Source organism: Paramisgurnus dabryanus, chromosome 8, assembly GCF_030506205.2.
Source record: "Paramisgurnus dabryanus chromosome 8, PD_genome_1.1, whole genome shotgun sequence".
NCBI lineage: Eukaryota > Metazoa > Chordata > Actinopteri > Cypriniformes > Cobitidae > Paramisgurnus > Paramisgurnus dabryanus.
In genome coordinates this window covers 14,783,512-14,808,303 of record NC_133344.1, presented here as the reverse complement: position 1 = coordinate 14,808,303, position 24,792 = coordinate 14,783,512, and the positions used below count along the sequence as shown (strand labels likewise).

At 38.0% G+C, this 24,792-nt stretch overlaps 1 protein-coding gene across 3 annotated transcripts in view; it reads left to right on the top strand.

The window, feature by feature from the left end:
* The window catches only part of LOC135770362 (C3a anaphylatoxin chemotactic receptor-like), a 37,150-nt gene extending 12,916 nt beyond the window's left edge, over nucleotides 1-24,234 (top strand). Inside the window, exons 2-3 of one of the 3 annotated variants that reach the window (XM_065280065.1) lie at nucleotides 13,015-13,164; nucleotides 21,882-24,234. In XM_065280065.1, the coding sequence (XP_065136137.1) occupies nucleotides 13,161-13,164; nucleotides 21,882-22,888 (1,011 nt within the window). In that variant the 5' untranslated portion in view covers nucleotides 13,015-13,160 and the 3' untranslated portion in view covers nucleotides 22,889-24,234. Of the gene's footprint in view, nucleotides 1-12,990; nucleotides 13,165-20,260; nucleotides 20,324-21,881 lie in introns of those variants that run through there. The other 2 variants (XM_073815446.1, XM_065280066.1) reach the window with 2 other exon arrangements.
* Nucleotides 24,235-24,792: the final 558 nt, after the last annotated feature.

Here is a 24,792-nt window from a genome sequence, read left to right as displayed (position 1 = left end):
ATGTAAACCAGTTGTTTATGTTGGTTATTTTGGAAGTGTTATTCACTTTGTACTGCAAAGTTTTCTCACTGGTAAATGAGACATGAGATGTGAACGTCTGATCTGTGCGTGTTCATGTGTTTGGAAAGAGGCGTGACTTTAGATGGCGATTTGACTTGAGGGTGGGATCGGGACTTCACTGCTAGGCGGCTACCTTTAGCATTTTTCAAAATGTGTTACCCTACCTTTAAATGTTTGCACTGTACTCTCATAGAAATCTCAAAACCACTGCAGTTTTTTTTTCAAGTTTCACCAATGAAGGTTACATGATTTAAACTACTTATGAAATTCAATTGCAATATACATTTGATTCTTACAGATTCTTACATCGGGTAAGTAGTGGATATAAAAAATTCACAATAAAATCATACAAATCAATACATAATTTCTCCATAGACTTGCCTAAGTCATACATACCACATAATATTACAATAGGTACCCTGTAGATATTAATAATTACAGTATAAATAATTCATAATTTTCCATATCCAATATAAAAAGAAACTTAAAAAGTCTCTCTTGCTAGTGAGGGGGCTTTTACTGAGAAGCATCTGGGTTTGACATCAACTCCACTTCCTCACAACTGTCAATGTCAGCAGATACTAAATGTAATGACAGAAGAAACAACCATTTGATCTTTGCTGACACAAGAAAATGGTACCATTTTGAGCTTCAGTCTTTAGATTATTGGAGATATACATTTGTAAGTTGGAGATAAAGATTTCTCAAGTAGCCTACTTCAGGAAGAGAAAGTATCAATCTACAAATCTCTTACAATCTACAAATCTCAGACGATGGCGCTCAAATCCTCAGAGGCGAGGTGCACTCTTGATTTATGAAAGGCGCAATAGAGATGTCTCAGTCAGGTTTTTACAGCCGTTATTTTGCTCATTCCAAAGAAAGATGGTGCCTTTAGACTGATAATAGATTTACTGTATGTGTTTTGAACCACGCTCTCTCAAGCTGCACTTGTTCCTCTGAGACAGAGCAGCATTCGAATATTGAATTACCTCGACGACTGACAGTCAGAGAGGAAAATGTATGCACCTACAATGTCTTATTGCCTTCCAATCTGGTCTCTTACCACTAAGGAAATTACTGAACCAATAGCACGATTATATAACACAATTAAACAAGTAATTTATTAAAACTTAAATCAATAAAACATGCCGTTTCTGATGTAAATATGATACCAATATGTGACAGCTGCTGCTGCGGGTTCCCACGCACGCAGCAGCAGCAGCAAATCGGAGCTCCGTCGAGTTCATCACCTAAAATCTTTTTTTCTTACTATCTTACTCCTACTTATATAATATAACTTATTAGTTTATCCTAGGAATACTTTACCGTGACGATTATTGAGCAGGACTACCACGTGAAAAGATTTATCACTAATAAACACCCAGTATTAGCATATAGCCCGCTAGCATCAACATACAGGGACGGTTGAAGTTAGTTAATGGCGGATTCATCTGATATATGCTTTTCTGACCTGTCCTCACCTGAGCGGGAAGCTGTGGAGGAGTTGATACCTGGTTTTAGCAGATCCAACGCGAGGCACAGCGCCCACTTCACCCTGACTCCAGACGTCCACATGCGACCGAGGCTTGCAACAAACGAGCTCCCTACGTGATGCAGCTTCACGGACCGTGAACGGCTGAACGGAGATGCCATGGCCCAGCATGAAAGCGATCGGGAAGCTGTGGAGGAGCCGCTGCCCGGCTTTCGCAGATTCTGCGTGCCTCACATCACCCTGGCCCCAGACGTTTCGCAGGCGACTGAGGCGTGCAACAACCAAGCACCCCACGCGATGCAGCTCCGCGTACCGCGTTCGGGTAAACGAAGACGCCATTGCCTAGCATGAAAGCGGTAAGACTCCGCTTGTTATTGTAACATGTACTACTTGCCACATGTATAGTTTAGCTTCTGCCGTTGTCATAGAGGGGTTTACATGCACTGTGTATTGAAGTAGTAAGGTTGACTGAGAAGGTTGCTGAACTAGAATCGCGCATCCGAACGCTAGTTGACGATAGCAAAACCACTAATGTTACTGTCGTAAATACTGTATCGAGCGAAAAGACTAATGGCTCGGTTCCGACATCAGATGATAATGCTAATGTAAACATTACAAATACTGTATCGAGTGCACATAGTGTTTATCAAAATACACATGGCTCGGTTACGACATCAGAGTCAAGTCGGCGGACTAACTGGGTGACTGTCAGGCGGCATAGTCATATCCTTCCAAGACCCATACGGTAATTTCTAACAGATTCGATCCCCTAAGCAGTACACCAGCTGAAACACCTTTTAAAAGTGCCCTTGTCATTGGAGATTCTATACTCAGGAACACTAACATTGAGGCACCAAACACCATAATCGACTGTATACCGGGAGCCAGAACGTCTGACATTAGATCCAAACTTAAAGTACTGGCTAATGCTAAGCGGAAGTTTTCTAAGATTGTTATTCACGCCGGCACGAATGACACCAGGCTCCGCCAGTCGGAAATCACCAAAGATACTATTAAGGAGATGTGTGAAATTGCAAAAACAATGTCAGACAATGTTATATGCTCTGGTCCCCTCCCCGCCTACCGGGGAGATGAAACACATAGTAGATTAGTGTCTCTCAATGGATGGATGTCAAAGTGGTGCCCTCAGCATAATGTAGGGTTTATAGACAATTGGAAGCATTTCTGGGGGAGACCATTCCTCCTAACCCGAGATGGCCTTCATCCGACATCAGAAGGAAGTGCTATACTCACCAGAAATCTAATTAATAGCCTTAATTCTGATATAGTCTGACTATCCAGGGCCCAGGTCAGGAAACAGACGGATCGGCTTAACCGTCCGTCTGTTAGATGGCATGATATGTCAAGATCACATATATCCCAGCACTTCGAGTCGATCTTACCAGAATATCAACACATTTCAACTGTATCTGTTCCCCGAACAAACAAATACAGAGCACCACCTGCCACATCACGTACAAATCTGACTAACATAAAATTAGAAAACAATACATTAACAGATGAACCTTGAATGTTAAAATTCGGCCTTCTTAACATTACATCGCTTACCAATAAAGAACCTATTGTTAATGAAATAATTAATGACCAAATCTTAGATGCACTCTGTTTAACAGAAACCTGGCTTAAAGCAGATGACTACATTAGTTTAAACGAATCTACCCCACAAGACTATTATTATAAACACGAACCTCGATTGAAAGGGGAGAGGGGGTGGTGTAGCTACAATATACAACAACATTTTTAAAGTTAACCAAAAATCTGAACTAAAATTTAAATAATTTGAATTTATGTTATTAAATATGGAAATAACTGACCGTAACAACAAACAGCTTTCTTTTGCCTTAGCGACAATCTATAGACCTCCGGGCCACCATGCAGATTTCCTTAAAGAAATAGCAGATTTCCTGTCTGAGCTTGTAGTCACTATAGATAAAGCTCTTATCGTTGGTGATTTTAATGTTCATGTGGATAACCCAAAAGATGCATTAGGACGTACGTTTATGGATGTTCTAAATTCTCTCGGTATTAAACAAAACGTGTCAGGACCCACGCATACTCGTAAGCACACATTAGACTTAATTCTGTCACTCGGACTCAGTATGAATGACATCGAAATATCACCTCAGAGTGATGCAGTTTCTGACCATTACCTTGTGTCATACACTGTACTTCTAGATAGGATCACTCAATCCACAACATGCTACCGACTAGCCGGAACAATAATTTCCACCACTAAAGATAGCTTTATTAGCACTCTTCCAGACCTGTTCCAAATGAAACATGTAGCAGATAACTGTGACGATCTAGATACTGTAATAGAAAACCTGAACAATGTCTGTTCTAACACACTGGATGCCGTTGCTCCCATTCGAAAAAAGAAAATCAAAGAAAAACCGCCAGCTCCATGGTATGACCATCACACCGCAGCCCTTAAAAAGGCAGCTAGAAAAATGGAAAGAAATTATAGAAGCACAAAGTTAGAGGTATGGCGTGCAGCATGGAAAGAGAGTGTTAAACACTACAGACAGGCTATTAAAACCGCCAGATCTACCTATTTCAGTACGCTTATTAAAGAAAATCATAACAACCCTCGTTTCGAAACTGACAAGAAACAAAGAACAAACAGAAACCAATAGTAAACTCCAACACAATAGTAACGATTTCATGAACTTCTTTTCTAACAAAATTACGGCTATTAGGGAAAACATCGTAGCTACCCAAGCAGCCATCACTCTACCCATTAGTTCACTAAACACTAGATTACCATATGAACATCTTGATTCATTTAAACCTACTACAATAGAAGAGCTCTCTAAACTAGTCACATCATCCAAATCATCGTCCTGTATATTAGACCCCATTCCCACAAAACTACTTAAAGAGGTATTCCCTGTAGTGTCAACCCTGGTACTACATATCTTTAACTCATTGCTAGAAATAGGATACGTTCCAACAGCTTTCAAACTAGCAGTTATTAAACCGCTGATTAAAAAAACACAGCTTGATCAGGGAGAGCTTAATAACTTTAGACCAATCTCAAATCTCCATTTTCTTTCGAAAATATTAGAAAAGGTAGTGGCAAGCCAGTTACGCAGATTCTTGACAAATAATAGTACATATGAAAAGTTCCAATCAGGATTCAGGCCCCACCATAGCACTGAGACAGCGCTGCTTAGAGTTACAAATGACCTCCTATTAACATCCGATCGTGGTGAAATCTCAATCTTTATATTACTAGACCTTAGCGCAGCCTTTGACACAATAGATCACACAATCTTACTCAATAGACTAGAAAACTATGTTGGTATCAGTGGTCAGGCATTAGCCTGGTTTAGATCGTATCTAACCAATCGATATCACTTTGTTTATGTAAATGAGGAAGAGTCCTATCACTCCCCCGTTAACAATGGTGTACCACAGGAATCAGTTTTAGGTCCTATCCTGTTCTCGTTATATATGTTACCCCTAGGATACATTATCAGGAAACATAACATAAGTTTTCACTGCTATGCGGATGATACCCAGCTTTACATCTCCTCACATCCCAGTGAAACCCACACGTTTTCTAAGCTAACAGACTGCATTAGCGATGTTAGTGACTGGATGGCACATAACTTTCTTAAGCTCAACTCCAATAAGACAGAGATACTTATTATTGAACCGAATCGCTACAAACATAATATGTCAGATTACAAGTTGCACATAGATGGCTGCACTGTGGTGCCATCCTCCTCGGTTAGGAACTTAGGTGTGATGTTCGACAGCAACTTATCCTTTGATAGTCATATCGCCAACGTCTGCCGCACAGCATTCTTCCATCTTAGAAATATCTACAAAATACGCCATATACTGTCTACATCTGACGCAGAGAAGCTTATCCATGCTTTTATGACCTCTAGAAAAGACTATTGTAACTCGTTACTCGGGGGATGCCATGCAAATCAGGTAAACAAGCTTCAGCTAGTTCAAAACGCTTCTGCAAGAGTACTTACTCGATCTAAGAAGTATGACCACATAAGTCCAATTCTGGCATCTTTACACTGGCTACCAGTTAATTATCGCATACAATTTAAAATATCACTTATCACCTACAAAGCCTTAAATGGCCTAGCACCCTCATATCTTAGAGAATTACTATCAGAATACAATCCATTACGTGCACTGCGTTCGCAAAATTCTGGTCTCTTAGTTATCCCTAAAATATAAAAAGTGTCTAAAGGTGGAAGATCCTTTTCCTACTTAGCCCCTAAGCTCTGGAATGATTTACCAAGAGAATCAGACACAGTAGATACCTTTAAATCTAGACTTAAAACTTTTCTCTTTAACAAGGCATTCACATAATTTGTTTTAGTAATGGTACTCATCTCACAATAGATAGCTTGTACAACCTAATAAATAAATAAACTAAATCCTCATTTTTGTCAACACTTCAAAGCATGGTAAATGCTATTAATATTCTTAAGAAATATGTTTAATCTCTCCTTACTCGTTTACATATGTGCAGCAAACCATGAGCCGGGCATAAACTTTCAAAAACAAATGTCAGGTATAAAATAGAAAAGGCTACATATAAGGAAAAGAAACGCTACTCTGTGCACATACAAACCACAATACAAGGCCAAAACTTCAAAACTAGACCAATAAAACCCCGAATCGGGCCATTAATTGTCAAGCGCGGAGGAGTGATTGAAAGTTATGTATGGCATTATGTTATCACTTGCTCGGCCCTCCTCCTGAGGTTTCTGAGTCGAGTAGGGGAGTACTGTGAAGCCTAGACAGGCATCAGGGAAATGGTTGGCGCAGTCTCGTCCCCGTCTCCCCTTTACTCCCTTGCTCGTCCGGATTTCAATGAAGCTCGGTGGGTATAGATTTGTGGTGTTAAGCCCACTAGTCGGGGGCGGGACTTCAGGCCTTAAAAGGGTGTCACTGCATCCATCTCCAAAAACATTCGCCGTCCCGTGCATTTTTCTCGTTCTCCCTAAACTAAACTGTGCAGAGTCTGTCACTGGGGTGATGTTGTATCTTCAATACCTATATGAACATGTGTGTGTATGTGTGTATATTTATATATATGTTTGTGTATATGTACATGTGTATACATATGAATTGCCCCTACGCTAATAGGGTTTTGTTTTTCTTTCTTCATGTCTCGTCCTTGACCCCGAGGACAATGAGACAAACAGACCCAGTTCCGCTAAATCCGATCCACCGGCTGACCTTTAACGTGATGCCCAGCTGATGCCTGACCAACGACCACCGGCAGAACCCGCTTAACCTCCGCCTAATCTCCTTAATCGTTCAATGTATATAAATATATCTCCCAAGGGTTTTTCCCTCCTAGGACTTTTTTTTACTTCCCCGGCTAAGCCTGGGTTTTTTTCTCCTAGGGGGTTTTTCAACCCGGGGAGGCAGCCTTCTTGGGCTTAACTTATCACCCTCTTCTTTACGTTACATTAGCAATACGCACGCTTATAATGTTGATTTTAGCTGCTTGTGCTATCGTGTATTATGTTGTGCTATCTGTCGTTTTTCTGTGCTTTCCACTGCTTCTATTAATGTAAAGCTGCTTTGAAACAATCACCAATTGTGAAAAGCGCTATATAAATAAAATTGAATTGAATTATTCCGATTAAATAGTATTTGATATGAAAGTTAGTCAACACTTTTATTTTGGAGGTTTTTGCATGAAAGCAGGGGTGTTCAGATTGTTAGAAATGTAAGTGCCATGGAAAAGACTGAAAGCTCTATAATATTTCGTTTTATGTCTGTGTATGCACACTTTTCTGTGAGCTGTGCACACTCTGCCCCCTTAAAAAAAAAAAAAAATCGCCCCTGGTCATAGGTGTCATTAAAATTGACTTGTTCCCTTTCAAGGGATACTTGACGCTGTGTCATGTAATGACATTATGGGGAACGCTATGCAGCGTGACGCACGTGAATATTGTGTCAACTAGGTCTATATATAGACGCCGGCGGATGACGTCAAGAGTGACGTGGCAACGCGAGGCTATAAATATGCGGAAATAATATAGGTCAAACAGCTTCTGCTATTTCAGCGAACGCTTGTGTGAATGTGAATGTGTCTAAATCTATATCTAGTGAGATTAGATTAGATTAAAAAACTAGGGAAACATGGATAAGAGAAAGGGAATTAGAAGTGTGTTACCCCCTGTCCTAGATTATTATTGACGGGGATAGCACGAGCTTTGTGTGTGTGTGTTTGGTGCGGACTACACGCACGCTTTCCCCCGAGGGGGAGGCGTGCGGGCATTGTGAGAAAATACCTTTCAAATGCTCCGCTCTCGATGGGTTTTCGCAAGCGTGGTTCAATGGGTGCCCGAGCGGCTTCACCCGTTTATCCGCGAGTGTTGTGAATTACTCTAGTTCTGAGGATCTAGATGTAATTAATGTTTATACAGAAAACAAACCCCGCAAGCCTTGTGGTTTAACGGGTGCCCGTGAGCGGCTTCACCCGTTTTACCCGCGAGTGTTGTGAATTACTCTAGTTCTGAGGATCTAGATGTAATTAATGTTTATACAGAAAACACAAAGCTTACTGATTTATACCCTTTCTCCATGTTACGAAGAACTATTATGTTGTGACCCGATCGGCTGTAACAATCTAATATTGACTTTACTGAACAGCACAAAGTGAAGGCTGCCAGTGAACTTGACGAAGAGGTTTAACTTTCTTCCCTGATTTACACTGATAAGTTTTTAAACGGAAGACCATGCAGATATGCAGACTCCTCTCATTTATTGTTAAACACATCAGCGAGTTTCTTAACCCTTTTTGGGGGTTTTTAAATAATGCAGATACGGCAAATGCCCGTATTGAAAGTATCTCGCGGTTTATTTGTTGCGAGAGACAGCAACAATATAAATGGATTAACAAGTTTATATGGTCGCGGGTCGCCTGGAGCATGCCTTCGCAATATTGGCATTGTTCACGCATATCAAGCAGATATTGTATGAATTAAAGGGTGAACCTGAATCCTGTAATATTAGATGAGCTCAGGAGAGCGGCGGAGCTTTCTCTCCGTGCTACTAAAGAAACGGGTTTTTCCTCGTCGCAGTTTCCCCCGAGAATCTGCATCTAAACAGTATTAATCAACATACAGATAACAAAAACAGATTGTTGTCTCTCGTGCCCCCCCTCTCCCTCAGAGAGCTTGGGGGACGAAACAACAACCAGCAACCAGAGAGGCATATAAGGCTGATCTGAGAGCAGTCATTGTCTCAAAATCATAAGGCTGCGTTAAAGGGGACCTGTCGTTCACAAGTGGCCTCTTAGGGCACTTTTCATAGAGCACAGATAAAACCTGTGCCCGATGTGCCCTCACATACAAAATAGTTTGTTAACCCCTTATGTTCCGTCTTCATTAAAGAAGACCTAATATTTGTCTCCATTAAAAAAGACGTATAAAACAGAACAATAGGGTTTTTCTTAGTAGCTCAGCTGTGCCCTGCCGGTCCTCCGCTTCAGGGCAGTGAGCATTCTGGAGTCAATCTCCTTTTTAGTGCATTTTTCCATGAGTGGAGAAAATTAAAAAAATGTCACAAAATGGCTGCTAGAGGTTATAGAGAAAGGCTACATAATTCAGTTTGTTTCCCATCCTCCCAGGTTCGGAGGGGTTTTACCCACCGAGGTGGGCCCCGGAAAAAGACCACCTTATTAAAGGAATAGGTCATTGCTTTATAGCCATTATTTTATTGTACCAAAGAAGGATGGAGGGCTGAGGCCTATTTAGATCGATCTCTGAAGAGATAAAAATTCTAAAACTGACAATTCCTTTTATTGTGGCGTTAATCAGGTCTGAGGACTGGTTCGTCATGATACATTTTAAGGACCCCTATGTCCATATATCTATCCTCCTGCAGCATCTGGAAATCCCAGGTTTGCTTTCGGGGGCAAACCATACCAATATCGGGTTCTGCCGTTCAGAGTAGTTCTTTCACAGCGCATAATGCATGGATTTAACCCTTGCTCCTCTGAGACTTCAAGGGATCCAAATACTTAATTACATAGACTATTGGCTTGTGTTAGTCCAGTCTCGAGACATGGCAGTTCGGCATCGAGATGTCGTCCTTGCCCATATGAAGCGCCTAGGGCTACGGAACAACGCCAAAAAGGGCATTTTAACCCACTAGCAGAAAATATTATTTCTTTGGGTAACTTGGGACTCAGTGAGGATGTAGGCACGTATGTCTCCTACACACACAGAGTCGATCCTGGCATCAGTGTCTAGGATCAGATAAGGCCAATTTTACACCGTAAAGCACTTTCTAGAGTGTTAGGTCCGTTGGCGGCAGCATCTAGTATTAGGGAGGCCTGAGGTCGCGCCCTCTATACAGACTGGCGCATCAGGTTCTCCTTTGGTCTCACGGGAAATTTTTTGTCATTCAGACATCCCCAGGGTCCAGAATGTGAGAGCAGACACCCTGTCGAGGCAGGGGCTGAGGTTGTAAAGCCCATACTATTCGAAAGATTATGGTTTAAAATGGAGATTACTCCAGATTTAAGATCCACTATTTCTGTTTTTATGCTCCTATTACTAAGGGCTCTTTTTATTGTTTCGAAAGCCCTTTTCATGGCCTCTTTCAAACACATTTGACTTATGTGCAGATACATTTCTGTCACTGAAGTTAGCCTTTTTATTAGCCATCATAGTTCAACAGGTGCCCGCAAGTCGGCTTCATCCGTTTTAACCGTGAGGGCTGTGAATTACTCTAGTTCTGAGGATCTAGATGTAATTAATGTTTATACATAAAACACAAATGAGCTCCACACGAAATTAAAACTATTTTAAATGGAGACTATTCACTACTCGGTTTAGTGACAAAAATTTATTTCCAAACTGCCCAGTGGCTTCAGTTCTGGAATTTTTACAAAATCGGTTTTCATCCGGTTTATATCCATTTACTACCAGAGTATAGGCTGCGGCTATCTCTGTGTCTATGCTCCTATTTCTAAGGGTTCTATCTGTAGTGCTTCGAAAGCCCTTCTCATGGCCTCTTTCGAACACATTTGACTCATGTACAGATACATTTCTGTCACTGAAGTTAGCCTTTTTTATTAGCCATCATGGTTCAACGGGTGCCCGCGATTCGGCTTCACCCGTTTTAACTGTGAGGGCTGTGAATTACTCTAGTTCTGAGGATCTAGATGTAATTAATGTTTATACAGAAAAACACAAATGAGGTCCAGATGAAATTAAGGCTATTTTAAATGGAGGCTATTCACTACTCGGGGTAGTGACAAACATTTACTTCCAAACTGCCCATTGGCTTCAGTTCTGGAATTTTTACAATACCGTTTTTTCATCCGGTTTATATCCATTTACTACCAGAGTATAGGCTGCGGCTAGCTCTGTTTTTACGCTCTTATTACTAAGGGCTCTATCTGTAGTTGTTTCGAAAGCCCTTCTCATGGCCTCTTTCGAACACATTGATTCATGTACAGATAAAGTTCTGTCACTGAAGTTAGCCTTTTTATTAGCCATCACTTCTCTGAGGAGAGTGAGTGACTTCTTATTCATGCCTGGAGTTCGCTTCAGACGAATTAAGGCTATTTTAACTACCTGGTGTAGTGACGACATATTTAGTTCCAAACTGCCCAGTGGCTTCAGTTCTGGAATTTTTACAATACCGTTTTTTTTATCCGGTTTATACCCAGAGTATATGCTGAGGCTATCTCTGGTTTCACACTCGTATCCCTGAGGGCTCTATGGGTAGTAGCATCACTTCTCTGAGGAGAGTGAGTGACTAACAAGCTTATCAGCTGCTTCTTCATGCCTGGAGTTTCGCTCCAGGCGACATTTAAGGCTGTTTTAAATGGAGATTATTCACTACTCTGTGTAGTGACAAACATTTACTTCCAAACTGCCCACTGGCTTCAGTTCTGGAATTTTTACAATACCGGGTTTTCATCCGGTTTATATCCATTTACTATCGGAGTATATGCTGCGGCTATCTCTGCCTTCACGCCTTATTGGGTGGTACATTTAGGATGAGGCCTCCTGCTCAAATCAGAGTTCCAGTATGGGACCTGGCAGTAGTTCTGAAAGGGGTTCTTTATGGCACCTTTCGAACCCATTAACTTGTGTACAGTTAAGTTTCTGTCACTGGAGTTAGCCTTTTTATTAGCCATCACTTCTCCGAGGAGAGTGGGCAACTTCCAAGCTTATCAGCTTCTTCTCTATCCTGGAGTTTGCTTCAGGACATATTAAGGCTATTTGCACCCAAGACCGGGTTATGTTCCCAAGGTTCCTAGCAATGTGGCTAGAACATTGGTCTTTCAGGCTTTTTCATCCTCCTCCTCAAGAGTCGGCGGATCAACAGAGGCTACATCTTCTATGCCCTGAGGGGTTTTTAGAGGTTTACATTAATAGATCTTCCACCTTAGAAGATCCGACCAACCTTTGGTCTGTGTTTGGTTCTCCAAGAGAGAGCATTCTTCCTCTAAACAAACAATCAATAATTGATTGTGGAGGCTATTTTTATAGCGTATGAGGTGCACATTATGTTTTCACCTCTGCGAAAATTAGGGCACACTCGACTAGGAGTATGGCGTCTTATCTGGCCCCTTTGTCAGGGACCTCCATGCTTTGTGGTGTGGCGGGATAATCTCCCCCACACATTTTTATGAGGTATTATGATTTTAGACCTCCCTTTTCTACCGGGATCTCAGGTCTTTATGTCTTAAGTTGTGCGTAGACACCTTCACACTTACAGACAGTCACAATTAATTATGGCGTAGTGGGTATCTCGTTCCCCATAATGTCATTACATGACACAGCGTCAAGTATCCCTTGAAAGGGAACGTCAGGTTACGACTGTAACCGTGGTTCCCTGAGATAGGGAACGAGACGCTGTGTCCCTTTGCCATAACTCCTTGTGCCTGTAGCATTCGCTTCAATTTTAACAGAAGCTGTTTGACCTATATTATTTCCGCATATTTATAGCCTCGCGTTGCCACGTCACTCTTGACGTCATCCGCCGGCGTCTATATATAGACCTAGTTGACACAATATTCACGTGCGTCACGCTGCATAGCGTTCCCCATAATGTCATTACATGACACAGCGTCTCGTTCCCTATCTCAGGGAACCACGGTTACAGTCGTAACCTGACGTTTTCTTTGTGACGGCTACAAAATGAATACAACAGTGTTATTTTGTTATCTTCTTATTTAACTTTTAATTTTTTTATTAGTTTGTAACATTAGTACAATGGTCAGTTTGTGCTAAAGCATGCCTTTTACTTATTCAAAATAAACTAAGGCACAGCCTCAAACCTTCACATTCATTCAAATAAAAAGAGATTAAATATTTTAGGATCTTTTAGTCAAAAATGTATTTCTTTTGTTTTGATATTAATGTTGTCTGTTGTTGAAGATGATTTGCAGAAAAAGATTTTTACAGCAAAATTTATCTTCCTAGAAAATCATCACTCCGCCCCTAAACTCCTGTTTGCATAAGAGGAAACCAGCAAAAAAAAAAAATATACAGAGACATTGCTGTGGGCTTTGACAACATCTATCTGTACATTACCTGAAGACAGAAGAGAGAAAATAAAGACAAAGAAAATGGGTAAGAATTTACATGAATGCTATACACTCTTAAAGGTGCTTTAAAGGTTCTTCACAGCGATGCCATAGAAGAACCACTTTTTTGTAAAAGGTTCTTTAAAAAACTATTTCTTTCATACCTTTTTATTGTTATCTAAAAAAACTTTTTTTTTACCTCAAATAATCTTTTGTGAAACAGAAAGGCTCTTCAGATGTTAATGGTTGTCCTACAGCATCATGAAGCGCCTTCATTTTTAAAAGTGTAGTTGTATGTTTTCCTCCTATAGTGTAGCAAATTCATTTTGTTTTAAAGATTGTTAGCGTGTTAAGACTAGTCAGCAGTGCACTGAATAGAGCCAAATGAACTGAAACATTTTTGATCCAACACTGGTTTGAAAATAACATGTAAGTCTGTTATTAGGCAATGTTTTCATTAATAAAAAGTCATCCTTCACAGCTTTTGATAGTCTCTAGACATGATTGTTTGTCATTAGGTACCAATTGACCTGTCACAGGTGATTTAAGGCTCTGTAAGCTTCACTTGAGGTCAGAAAGCATTGCAAATGCCATGTTTAGTGAGACTGCAGGATTATGACCTGAACAGGGCCATTAGGGGGCTGCAAGGAGGCATGACTCAGCGTGAAGTGGGGACGCCCCAAAGTGTTATTTCCTGAGCCTGGCACAGGTTTTGAAGGTCTGGTAGTGTGGTCGAGGCAGACAACGGGTCACAACACCAAATCAAGACCCTGCATGCCCGCAGAAATTGTTTCATGCCTGCAGTCAGCCTATGACATAACCTACAGGATGCAACAGGGATGCGAGTATCCACTCAGACTGTGAGGAGATCACTTCATGAAGTTATCTTGAGAGCCAGAAGTGGGGCACAGTGCTCTTCACAGATGAGTCCCAGTTCTGCACAAACTTCCTAGACAGGCGTAGGAGGGTCTGCTGTCGCCTTTCTGGGGGACAGGAATTTGCCACAAAATGTTGTACAGCACAACAGTTCTGGTGGGTCATCAGTTATATAGTTTGGGAAGGAATCTCCATGTGTGAAAGGACAGAGCTTGTCATCATCAAAAATGGCAGCCTGACTGGCCAAAGGTATAGGGATGAAACCTGAGACCAGTTGTGCGACCATATGCTGGTGCCATGTGGCCAGATTTTCTGCTTATGGATGACAACGCCCACCCACATCGAGCAAGGGTGGTGACGGAGTTCTTGTAGGAGGAGGCCATCTCAAGAATGTAGTGACCAGCCTGAACACCCGACATGAACCCCACTGAACACATTTGGGAGCATTGGCAAGCCATCCCTCAACAGAATGTCTCAAAATCAGATCTCAAGCATGCAGAGGCATGTGAGGCTATGATCAAAGTCAGAGGTGGTTTTTGATATGCTGTAAGATGTGTAAAAACATCTTGTTTTGTTGAACTGAAAAAGCATTCTTTCCTGTTTTTGAGTTCTGCTTCAAGCGCTGACTGCAGTACAGTACAGTGTCCAGGGCAACACCATTATAACTATTGTGCTGGATTATTAAGGCACTGCAAAGACACCACACTGCTGTACTGCAGTTTTTAATGTTAAAGAGGCATTTCTAGTCCAGCGTGACTTCAGTTGAATCACAGATTTTTGGTACACTCTTGTCTACACGAATGTGTGCTGAGCCACTTCACACCTTGTGATAAACAATCATGTCTGGACATTAAAAGTGAAGAGGCATGAAATTCCATTGATGATAACATTGAAAAATAGCAGACTTGCGTGTTTTACAAGAGTTTTAAACAATACCTGTTTCTTGTTTTAGGACAATTATGATGATCCAGTTAAAATGTTGACTAGTGTATTTATGCATATTATGATCAAATGTACTGTAGATTTTGTATAAATTGTATATTGTGAGACTAACCAACTACACAACCCCCCGTAAAAAAAAAAACAGTTTATGGTGAATTTTTGTTAATGGTGGGGACCCCCGTAAGATATGATTCAATTCTAGCACTGTGTACAGTATGGGATTGCGGTTCCCGCAACAGCCCCAAATCCTGTGGCTAAAACAGCTGTAGTACAGAAGCCACTTCGATGTTGACAAATGTAAGCCGCACTGTGTCCTGATATACTGATGATTTGATCTGCGTGGTTGGATCACAAAGATCACATGTTATTGCAAAGTGTAAACTCAGCCTTAGAGAATAGAAAATAATAGCAGACCTAGTACTTTCCTGTGAATTAAATACTGCTGAAGAGACGTCAGAGCTTTGTGTAAGACGACCAGACATTGGTGGGCCGAGCAAATATAAATAGCGTTTGTCAACAGGGGATGCTATTTGTGAAAAGATAGAGTTTCTTTTGGCTGGACATTTTTTAGGGGGGGGGGGGTGGTGGTAGAGAGAAAATCTATCTAAAGAGCTGGCGGTGGTGATGGCGCAGTGCCACTGTGACACTTAACCGCTAGTTGCTCCAGAGGCGCGCGACCTCTGACATATATAGCAATTGTACGTCGCTTTGGAAAAAAGCGTCAGCTAAATAAAAAAAATAAAAAATAAAGAGCTGTCTGAACTTAAACAGTAGAGACAGTTTTTACTGAAAGGGAAATCGAGAGTTTACGAGTAAGAAAGAAGACAAAGTGCACCAGCTGACAATACAAGAAAATGGTCTGTTTTTAAGGTTACAGTGTAATAAGGTTCTTTGGTTCCTATTCACAAAGTATCAATTTTGTATACTGATGTGAATTTAACTGTGCAACAACTGTATTTCTAATCGAAGTGTCAGACTCATACAGGGGCGTCAGTTTGTGTTGAAAAGTGGTGGGGACAAAAGATCAGATGAAAAAACATTACAGCAGGACGGGAAAAATATTGAATAATGGCGCATAAAAAATGGGCATAGTTTAGGCCAGTCAACGACACAAAAATACTCAGCATAAAACCCTCAACAATGTCGACTGCACATGTAACAGTCCCTACAACACCAGCTCAACCAAACAGTGCCAAAGCACCATACTGTAGAAAACAGCAGCATGTAAAGTCAATGATTACAATGAAATTCATAACATATGTAAAAGACAATACACCATAAGCACACAACGCAACATATGTGACCCTGAAAAAAACATTTTTCTTAAACATTAAATTCAGGAAAAATGTGCTTACCCCATTGGCAGATTTTTTTTTAAATCTTAAAAACTTACATTTGATATTTTTGGTCTAAAAATAGACTTAATTTATCTTAATTTAAGATTTTTTTTAGATATTTTTACTGAAAGCAAGACAAAAATACTAAGAATTGTTTTTTTCTTGAAAAAAACTTAGTATTTTTGTCTTGTTTTCAGTAAAATATCTAAAAATTCTTAAATTTAGATGCTTTTTTAATGAGCAAAACCACCCAAGAAAATAAGTCTAGTTTTTAGACCAAAAATATGAAATTTAAGTGATTTTGTGCATAAACAAAAAAATCTGCCAATGGGGTAAGCTAATTTTTCTTGATTTTTTTCTTGAATTTAGTGTTTTTTTTTAGAAAAAGGTTCAAGATTTTTTGATTACCCCATTGGCAGATTTCTTTGCTTGTTATATGCACAAAATCACTTAAATTTCATATTTTTCTTGGGTCATTTTGCTCATCAAGAAAAAGCATCTTAATTTAAGATTTTTTTTTTGATATTTTTACTGAAAACAAGACAAAAATACTAAGAATTTTTTTCTTAAAAATAATTTTTATGCAGTGTAAAACAACCAAAATTATCTGCCAATGGGGTGAGAATTTTTTTTTAAAATTAAGATTTTAAGAAAAAACTAAACTTATTTTAAGATTTTTTTCTCACACTATTGGCAGATATTTTTGCTTGTTTTAATCCCAAATTCACTTAAATTGTATGTTTTTTGTCTAATAACTAGACTTATTTTCTTAGGTCATTTTGCACATCAAGAGAAAGCATCTTAATGTAAAAATGTTTAGATATTTCTACTGAAAACAATACAAAAGTACTAAGTAGGAAAGTCATTTTGCAGTGTATGTCGCAAAGGTATTGCTTGATTTTTCAGAAAATTTTAGCCAAATGCTTTTTTTAAAAAGTGGTGGGGACAAAATCAGCAAATTTCAAAAAGTGGTGGGGACATGTCCCCAGCGTCCCCAGTGTAAATGACACCTATGGACTCATACAATGTATGCAAATTAAGAAAAACAAAATTAGTTTATTTAACTTCATTATATAAACATTTACATGAAACCCTCAAGCTATTTCATAACATTTTGTTCATTTTTTTATTTGTAATACGTGAACATTTTAAATATACATAAATGGTCGGCATACACGTTTACAGTAGACATTAGAAAATAGTCATTTTTATTATTAAAGTTTATTACAATAAAACAATCGCAAATATTTTTACATTTTATTTAAATGAAAAATCTAAGTAAATTAGTGTACCTCACCAAGGGGCGATTTCCTGGACAGGGTTTTTCCTAGTTCCAGACTAAAATGCACATTTGAGCTGGCTTAATTTAAAATCATCTTCCACTGACATATCTTATATCAGTACCATTGTTTAATCCCAAGATGCACACCGGTAATGTTTTTGTCAGGTTTGTTTGCACAAAAACATGTAAAACATTTTACAAATATCTCCAAAAACACAAATATAAAAGTGGGAAGGGTTCCTCGTCCAATGTTAATCACAATTTCACTTGAATTTTGGCATTCTTATGTAGTAAAGCTCACGAAACTGCCTTGTAACAGTTAAAACACACTCACCTAAAGGATTATTAGGAACTTAAATTTCATATTTTTGGTCTAAAAACTAGACTTATTTTCTTGGGTCGTTTTGCTCATTAAAAAAGCATCTACATTTAAGAATTTTTAGATATTTTTACAAAAAAACAATTCTTAGTATAAATTAAGATAAATTAAGTCTATTTTTAGACCAAAAATATCAAATGTAAGTGTTTATTAGGAACACCATACTTATTCTGTGTTTGACCCCCTTTCGCCTCCAGAACTGCCTTAATTCTACGTGGCATTGATTCAACAAGGTGCTGAAAGCATTCTTTAGAAATGTTGGCCCATATTGATAGGATAGCATCTTGCAGGTGTGCGTCAAGCTACGCATAACATACAGCATTGCTATGGTGTAGAACCTACACACGACTATACATTATACTTTAGTCATTGGAGTCATTGAAAATGGACTTGTCATCTTTGTGACCGGTTATAAAATTTCTCAACTTGGCATTTGCAGACTTTATTTTAACCCTCTGGGGTCTGACCATTTTGGGACACTGGCAGAGGTTCTGACATGCTCTTACTTTTGGTCTTTTTTCAGTTGCTTAAACCATATTAATGGATGATATCACATAACATTGTATTCAGCACAAACTGTGCTTAAATAATATGTGAGTAAAATTTGTGTAGTTTTAAGTAAATTATGTTTATGCGTGGTTAGTAAAAAAAGTAAAAGTTGCTAAAATAAGGCTTATTGTTATTGGTTTTGTAAATTGTTGATGTTTCTAACAAGTTGGTTAGGCCTTAAAGCAACTTCCTCTGTAAATTTGTGGCTTTTGTTCAGGCGTTAAATATGTTTGCTAGCATTTTCTTTTTTTAAATTGTTTACCAAAATTGTTTAATATTAATATTGTGAACCCCATCCTCTATGTGTTTATGTGTGATAAGTTTAAAGTGAAACTTAAAAAGTCTCTCCTGATGGTGCTTGAGGCAGCCTTTACTAAAGAGCATACGGGTTGGCATGAAACATCACTTCCTTATACATCTTAGATACACTGGGTACCAAGTACACAGACAAACAACTCGCTGTTGGAGTCTTTAAATGACTTTAAGTTACCTTAACTCTTAGGTTATAGTTACTGTAACAACATGTGTAGTTGTTCATTCATTGTAAATTACTGTGAGGGTTCTATTCCTCCTTTCTTTTGCATCTGGCCACAAGTTCAACACCACATCTAATGTTTTCTCTGGCAATGCATCTTTGAAAGTAATGTCTGGAATGTTGCATGTTGAGTATGCATTAATTTTTTTTTATGTGGTCATGGCATGCATTTTTCTGGAAGCAATGCAAAATAATTCACAGCTTCCTATAGACTTCTGTTTCACTGAATGTGTGAAAAGTTTTGAAAATGCAGCTTCAGTATTGACCAGTGCTTGTTAGCAATTGAAAAAAAAACTTGAAATAAATGTGCAAAGGAGTTTCCCAAGTGCATTAGAGATGTATAATTATACCAATTATAATTGTACTTTTTATCAGCTGTAAATAGATTTTTTTGTAAATATTATTTTGTTTGGGTCTTGCAAAGATATCTGTGGTCAATGTTTTGACAAATATTGTGAAATATTTGTGAAACAAAAGGAAATGTGTCAAAACTTTTGCATGCAAAGTCTTCTGCTTTGCTTAGAAGTTAAAGATAAAAATCAGTTTCTTAGATCTAAGATCTGTGTGTCTTAGCAAATGAGAAAAACTGTAACTCTGTTATTGTGACAAACTGAATGTTTATCTTTTCGTTTTGTCATACACAACCATTATGTTGTAGCACTGTTAGTGTAAATGTTATTTTGTCATCAATCATCATAATTGAAAAAAAAAACTGTTAATTTCCTGTTTTATTTTTCTCTGTTCATAACTTTTCTCAATACAAAGGTCAGTTTGTGCAATTTTCTTATTATAAAAAAAACCTAAGGCACAGCATCAAACCTCCACTTTCACTACAGTAAAAACAGAGAAATATATCAAGATATTTTGGTTTTACCTTTACACTTCATAAACCATTTTATGCAACAGAAAGGTTGGGTGAAAGGTTTCTGTTAAAGGCTGGAACAATACAGCCTGAAAAAAAAGCTTTTGAAACCTTCATATTTTCATGAATTATGCTAAATGATTCGTAAATTGCTTCCCCTCACCAGTGATTTAACACTCAGTAAAATAGATAAATCCTATAAACACAATGTGACACTGTGTATTTTGATAGTAATGTTGTTAATTGTTGAAGATGTTTTGTTAATTAAATTTTTACAGTAACATTTTTCTTTTTACAAAATCATTGCTCCGCCCCTAAACTCAAAAAAAATATTTACTATATAAGAGGAAACCGTCAAACATTGTTCATACAAAGAAGTTGTTGTTCGCTTTGACAAAATGTACCTGATAATAGAAGAGAAAAGATAAAGACAAAGAAAATGGGTAAGAAATTACATGTATGCTAGTCATGTTTTCCTCTTATAATGTAGCAAAAAATTTTTTTTTAAAGATAGTTTGCATGAAAGGACTTGAGTGTGTTGGGGGCAAATTGTCAGTCTATTTATTTTCTAAAAAAAGTTTTATTTTACTCCACAACCCTCCACAATGCAAAATTATGCAGTATGACCACTTGAGTTAAAAGTTTGCACTGATCTTTCAGAAATCACAAAATGATCATACTGTATCTGTCTGTACTGCTGTCAATTTTAGTGTTGACTGCAATTTAAAAGTAAAAGATTATATTTAATCTGTTTTGTTGACTTTATTTACGTACGATTTCTAATGATAAGATTTGTCGCATCAAAGTCGCATCACTTTTTGTCGCATCACTTTTAATCTTTGCTGTCATCTTAGTCAATATAAAGACTAGATATCATGGTTATATTTTCACAGAATGTTCTTTACATTATGTAGGATGATTTTTGTAGAAAACAGTAAGGCCTTGTCCACACGGACACGGGTATTTTTACAACCGTGACTTTTTTACGCGGTTCGGCTGTTCGTCCACACGGAAACGCAGTATCAGGTCACTGAAACCGAATATTTTGGAAAACCCCTGCCAGGTTGAGAATTTTAACAAACACAGTTGCGGTGTTGTCGTGTAGACAGTAAAACCGGGGTTTTTGCTTCTGATTTACGATTAGGGATATTTCACCGCCTGCTGGTGTGGCATGCTCTTGATAGCGTGTTTTTGCGTTTTCATGTAAGCAGAGATTTCTTTAAAACCGAGCATGTGTGGATGGGGAAAAACTCCAGTTATCAAAATACAACAATGAGTTTAGCTGGGTTTTTACAGACTGTACCACATTTAGTACCAATTTTCATTGGCAGAGCAAAAGCCAAACAAAAAAAAAACAAGCAGAATACCAGAGTCAAAAAATAATAATGGCTGATTAGAAAGAACTTTTTATGAGGAAAATTTAGCGTTTAAAAGTAAGAAAGGAGTCAAAAGGTCCCAGCTGCAAAGAGACCATTTTAGGAAATCACCTTCTAGTGATGTTTTTCAGGGTGAAATAGTTATGAGCATATGGATAAATAAAATAAAAAAATTAAAAAGCAGTTATGGATATAATAAAATTTATTTATCAAATAAATATGTCCATTTTATGGTGCTTATAATGCACAAGGAAACACACACACTGAATATTAAATGAAGTTTATTTAACTAAGTTCGGGAGGAGCATGGTCATGTAATTCAAGCAATGAGCACAAAGAGGTGTCTATATCTGGGTCCCTCACCTTTGACAGTTTTTGCAGCATCTCTCCGCCACCTCATTGCATTACTCTCTGCTGGTACATCTATCCCAGTTAAAGAGGGGGGAATACTCTGGGTTTGGATTAAAATTCCAAGGTCAGAGCCCTGCCCTCGGACAGCACGCCAAATATGCTTTATATCATATTGATTACATGTAAATACAAACTTGTGAAATACAATAAGGTAATATATACTGAGTAAATAGAACCATCATTAACATTATTACGTTATCTATTCTTTTTGCAGTTAACACAACTTTGGGACCTCAAGATCAGACCAATGAAACAACATACACAAAGTCAGAAGAAAACTCATCAAACATTAAAATCTTCGAGATATGCATATTTTCCGTCATCTTAGTCTTAGGAGGCATTGGCAATGGACTTGTCATCTTTGTGACCGGCTACAAAATGAAGAGGACAGTCAACTCCATCTGGTTTCTCAACTTGGCGATTGCAGATTTTCTTTTTATTACCTACTTGGTTTACGAAATTGTTTTGGCCTTTGACGATAGTTTACAGGAGGCCTTGAACAAACACATGGTTGCATGTTTATATTTTGGTTTTGCACTAAATATGTTTGCAAGTGTTTTCTTTCTGACAGTTATCAGTGTGGATCGATGTCTGTGCACATGGTTTGTTGTTTGGGTTCAGAACAAACGAACTTTAGTCAAAGCCAAGATCATCAGTGTATTTGTGTGGATTTTAGCCATCTGCTGCAGCCTTCCTGTTGGCATTGCTCGTTATGTACTTAACAAGGAAAATTTCATCAATGTCTATATGCCCCAGTTCACATACAGGTTCATTGTTGGATTTCTAATTCCTTTTATAATCATTGCATCTTCATACACAGCCATTGGTGTGCGAGTAAAACGTCTGAAAATAGGAAAACAGTTTCGGCCTTACCGGATCATATCTGTGATTCTGGCTTTTTTCATATGCTGGTTTCCTCTTCATGTTCTCAGTTTGTGTTTCATAAATGCAGTGAAGTATAACTGGAGTGACAGTGCTATAGAGAAACTTGATGCTGCATTTCCTTTTGCAGACTTTCTGGTTTATGTAAACAGTTGTCTGAACCCCATTCTCTATGTGTTCATGTGTGATGAATATAAGAAGAAACTTAAAAAGTCTCTCCTGCTGGTGTTTGAGGGGGCTTTTACTGAAGAGAATCTGAGTTTAAGATCAACTTCACTTCCGCGCAACTCTCAAAGTCAGCAGGGATTAAGTGTACAGACGGAAGACATAAGCATCTGATCCTTTGCTGGCAGCAAGAGAACAGAATATTTTTTTAGCTCCAGTCTTTAGATGATTGGAAAATACATTTTTTAATTTGGAAATAAAGATTTCTTAAGTACTCCTCAATTCTCCTGTGTTAAGACAAACAGAAAGTCTCACTCCAAACTCTTGCCAACAGCTCAATGTATCAATGAAGAGAAGAATCAATCTACAAATCTCTTACTTAGTTAACTCACTCTTTGAATGTTTATCTTTGTGTTTCGTTATGCACAGTTATATGTTGTATGTTATTAGTGCAAGTGTTTCTTTTTTTATCTTTACAATTCTCATAACTGAAAAATGAATGTATTTCCTGCTTTAATCATTTTGTAAGATTTCTCAATATAAAAGTCATTTTATGCTAAAATGTGTCTTTATCTTATTGTTAAAAAAACTAAGGCACAGCCTTAAACCTCTACTTTCACTATGGTAAAGCGGATAAAATATATCAGGTTCAACATAACAGTTGCACTTACAGATATGTGTAGATATTTATAATACTGAACTCATTAAATATCCAAATGTTGTTACAACACTTAAAGTTTTAGGTAGATGATGTATAGACCTTTTGCGTGTTTGCAAACAGAGATGATGTTTTTTGTGGGCGGAGCCCAACTGGTGGCAGAAAGTGAATGCTTCTCAATAGCTGTGTGAAGTGTTTTAGCATTAAACTCTGATTTTTAAGGATCCGGTGTTCTGTAGAAGTCTGTTTCCCCTATATTTCTCTTAAGTGTAATGTTTCTTATAACGTTTTCACCAAGTTACGTTTATTTTTTAAAGGTGCAGTGTGTAATTTTTAGAAAGATCTCTTGACAGAAATGCAAAATAATATACAAAACTAAATTATCAGGGGTGTATAAAGACCTTTCATAATGAACCGTTATGTTTTTATTAACTTAGAATGAGACGTTTTATCTACATACACAGAGGGTCCCCTTACATGGAAGCCGCCATTTTGTGCAGCCATGTTTCTACAGAAGCCTCTAACGGACAAACTTTTTTACTAAGTTGTCTCCAACGATGACATGTTTGACCTGTGGCGGCTACCGTAGCTTTTCTATGTGTTTCAAAAGCAAGATGTGAGCAGTGGACTGAGCCATTGGTTGCAATTCGCAACCTCACCACTAGATGCCACTAAAATTTACACACTGCACCTTTAAATAAATTAAAAGTTTTAATGGCTTGGCCACTGATATGCTTGCATGTATGTAATGTATATGTATTGTTCTTTATTGGTAAATCAATTATTTTAACAGTATGAATCTCTGAAGTACTTATAAGAGCAATACTATCATGTATTCTGTATAATATCATTTATTAAACATTTAATCATTTCCTGTATTCAATTTCTTCCTTATATTTTTATCCTACGTGTTTGATCTAAAACTATTATGTTTACATACAAATTAATTTGTATAGGCCTGTTTATATATTATTAACACTTTCGTGTGTGTGTGTGTGTGTGTGTGTGTGTGTGTGTGTGTGTGTGTGTGCTATGTTTATATATTTATTAGTAAAAATCATAATTTTGAAAAAACAGGAAGAAGACTAAGATATATGGTAAAAAGAAGTAATAGAAAATGAAAAAAAAAACGAAAACTTTCATAAATGGTAATATTATTGATATTATGAACTAATTAAAATCTTTAATCTTTCTAAATAAATTATAAACGTAACGTGATGAAAACGCTATAAGAAACACATAGAGGGATCAGACTTCGACAGAACACCGGATATCTTCTCTAATTATTTTCTATTCAAATAATTAAAAGATTTTCAGATGATTTCATCACTCCAGTCTGTCCGGTTAAGGGCTTTTATTGCAACCATAAACACCTACGTTTATCTTCAAATGGTGTCTTCGACGACGATATACTATAAAA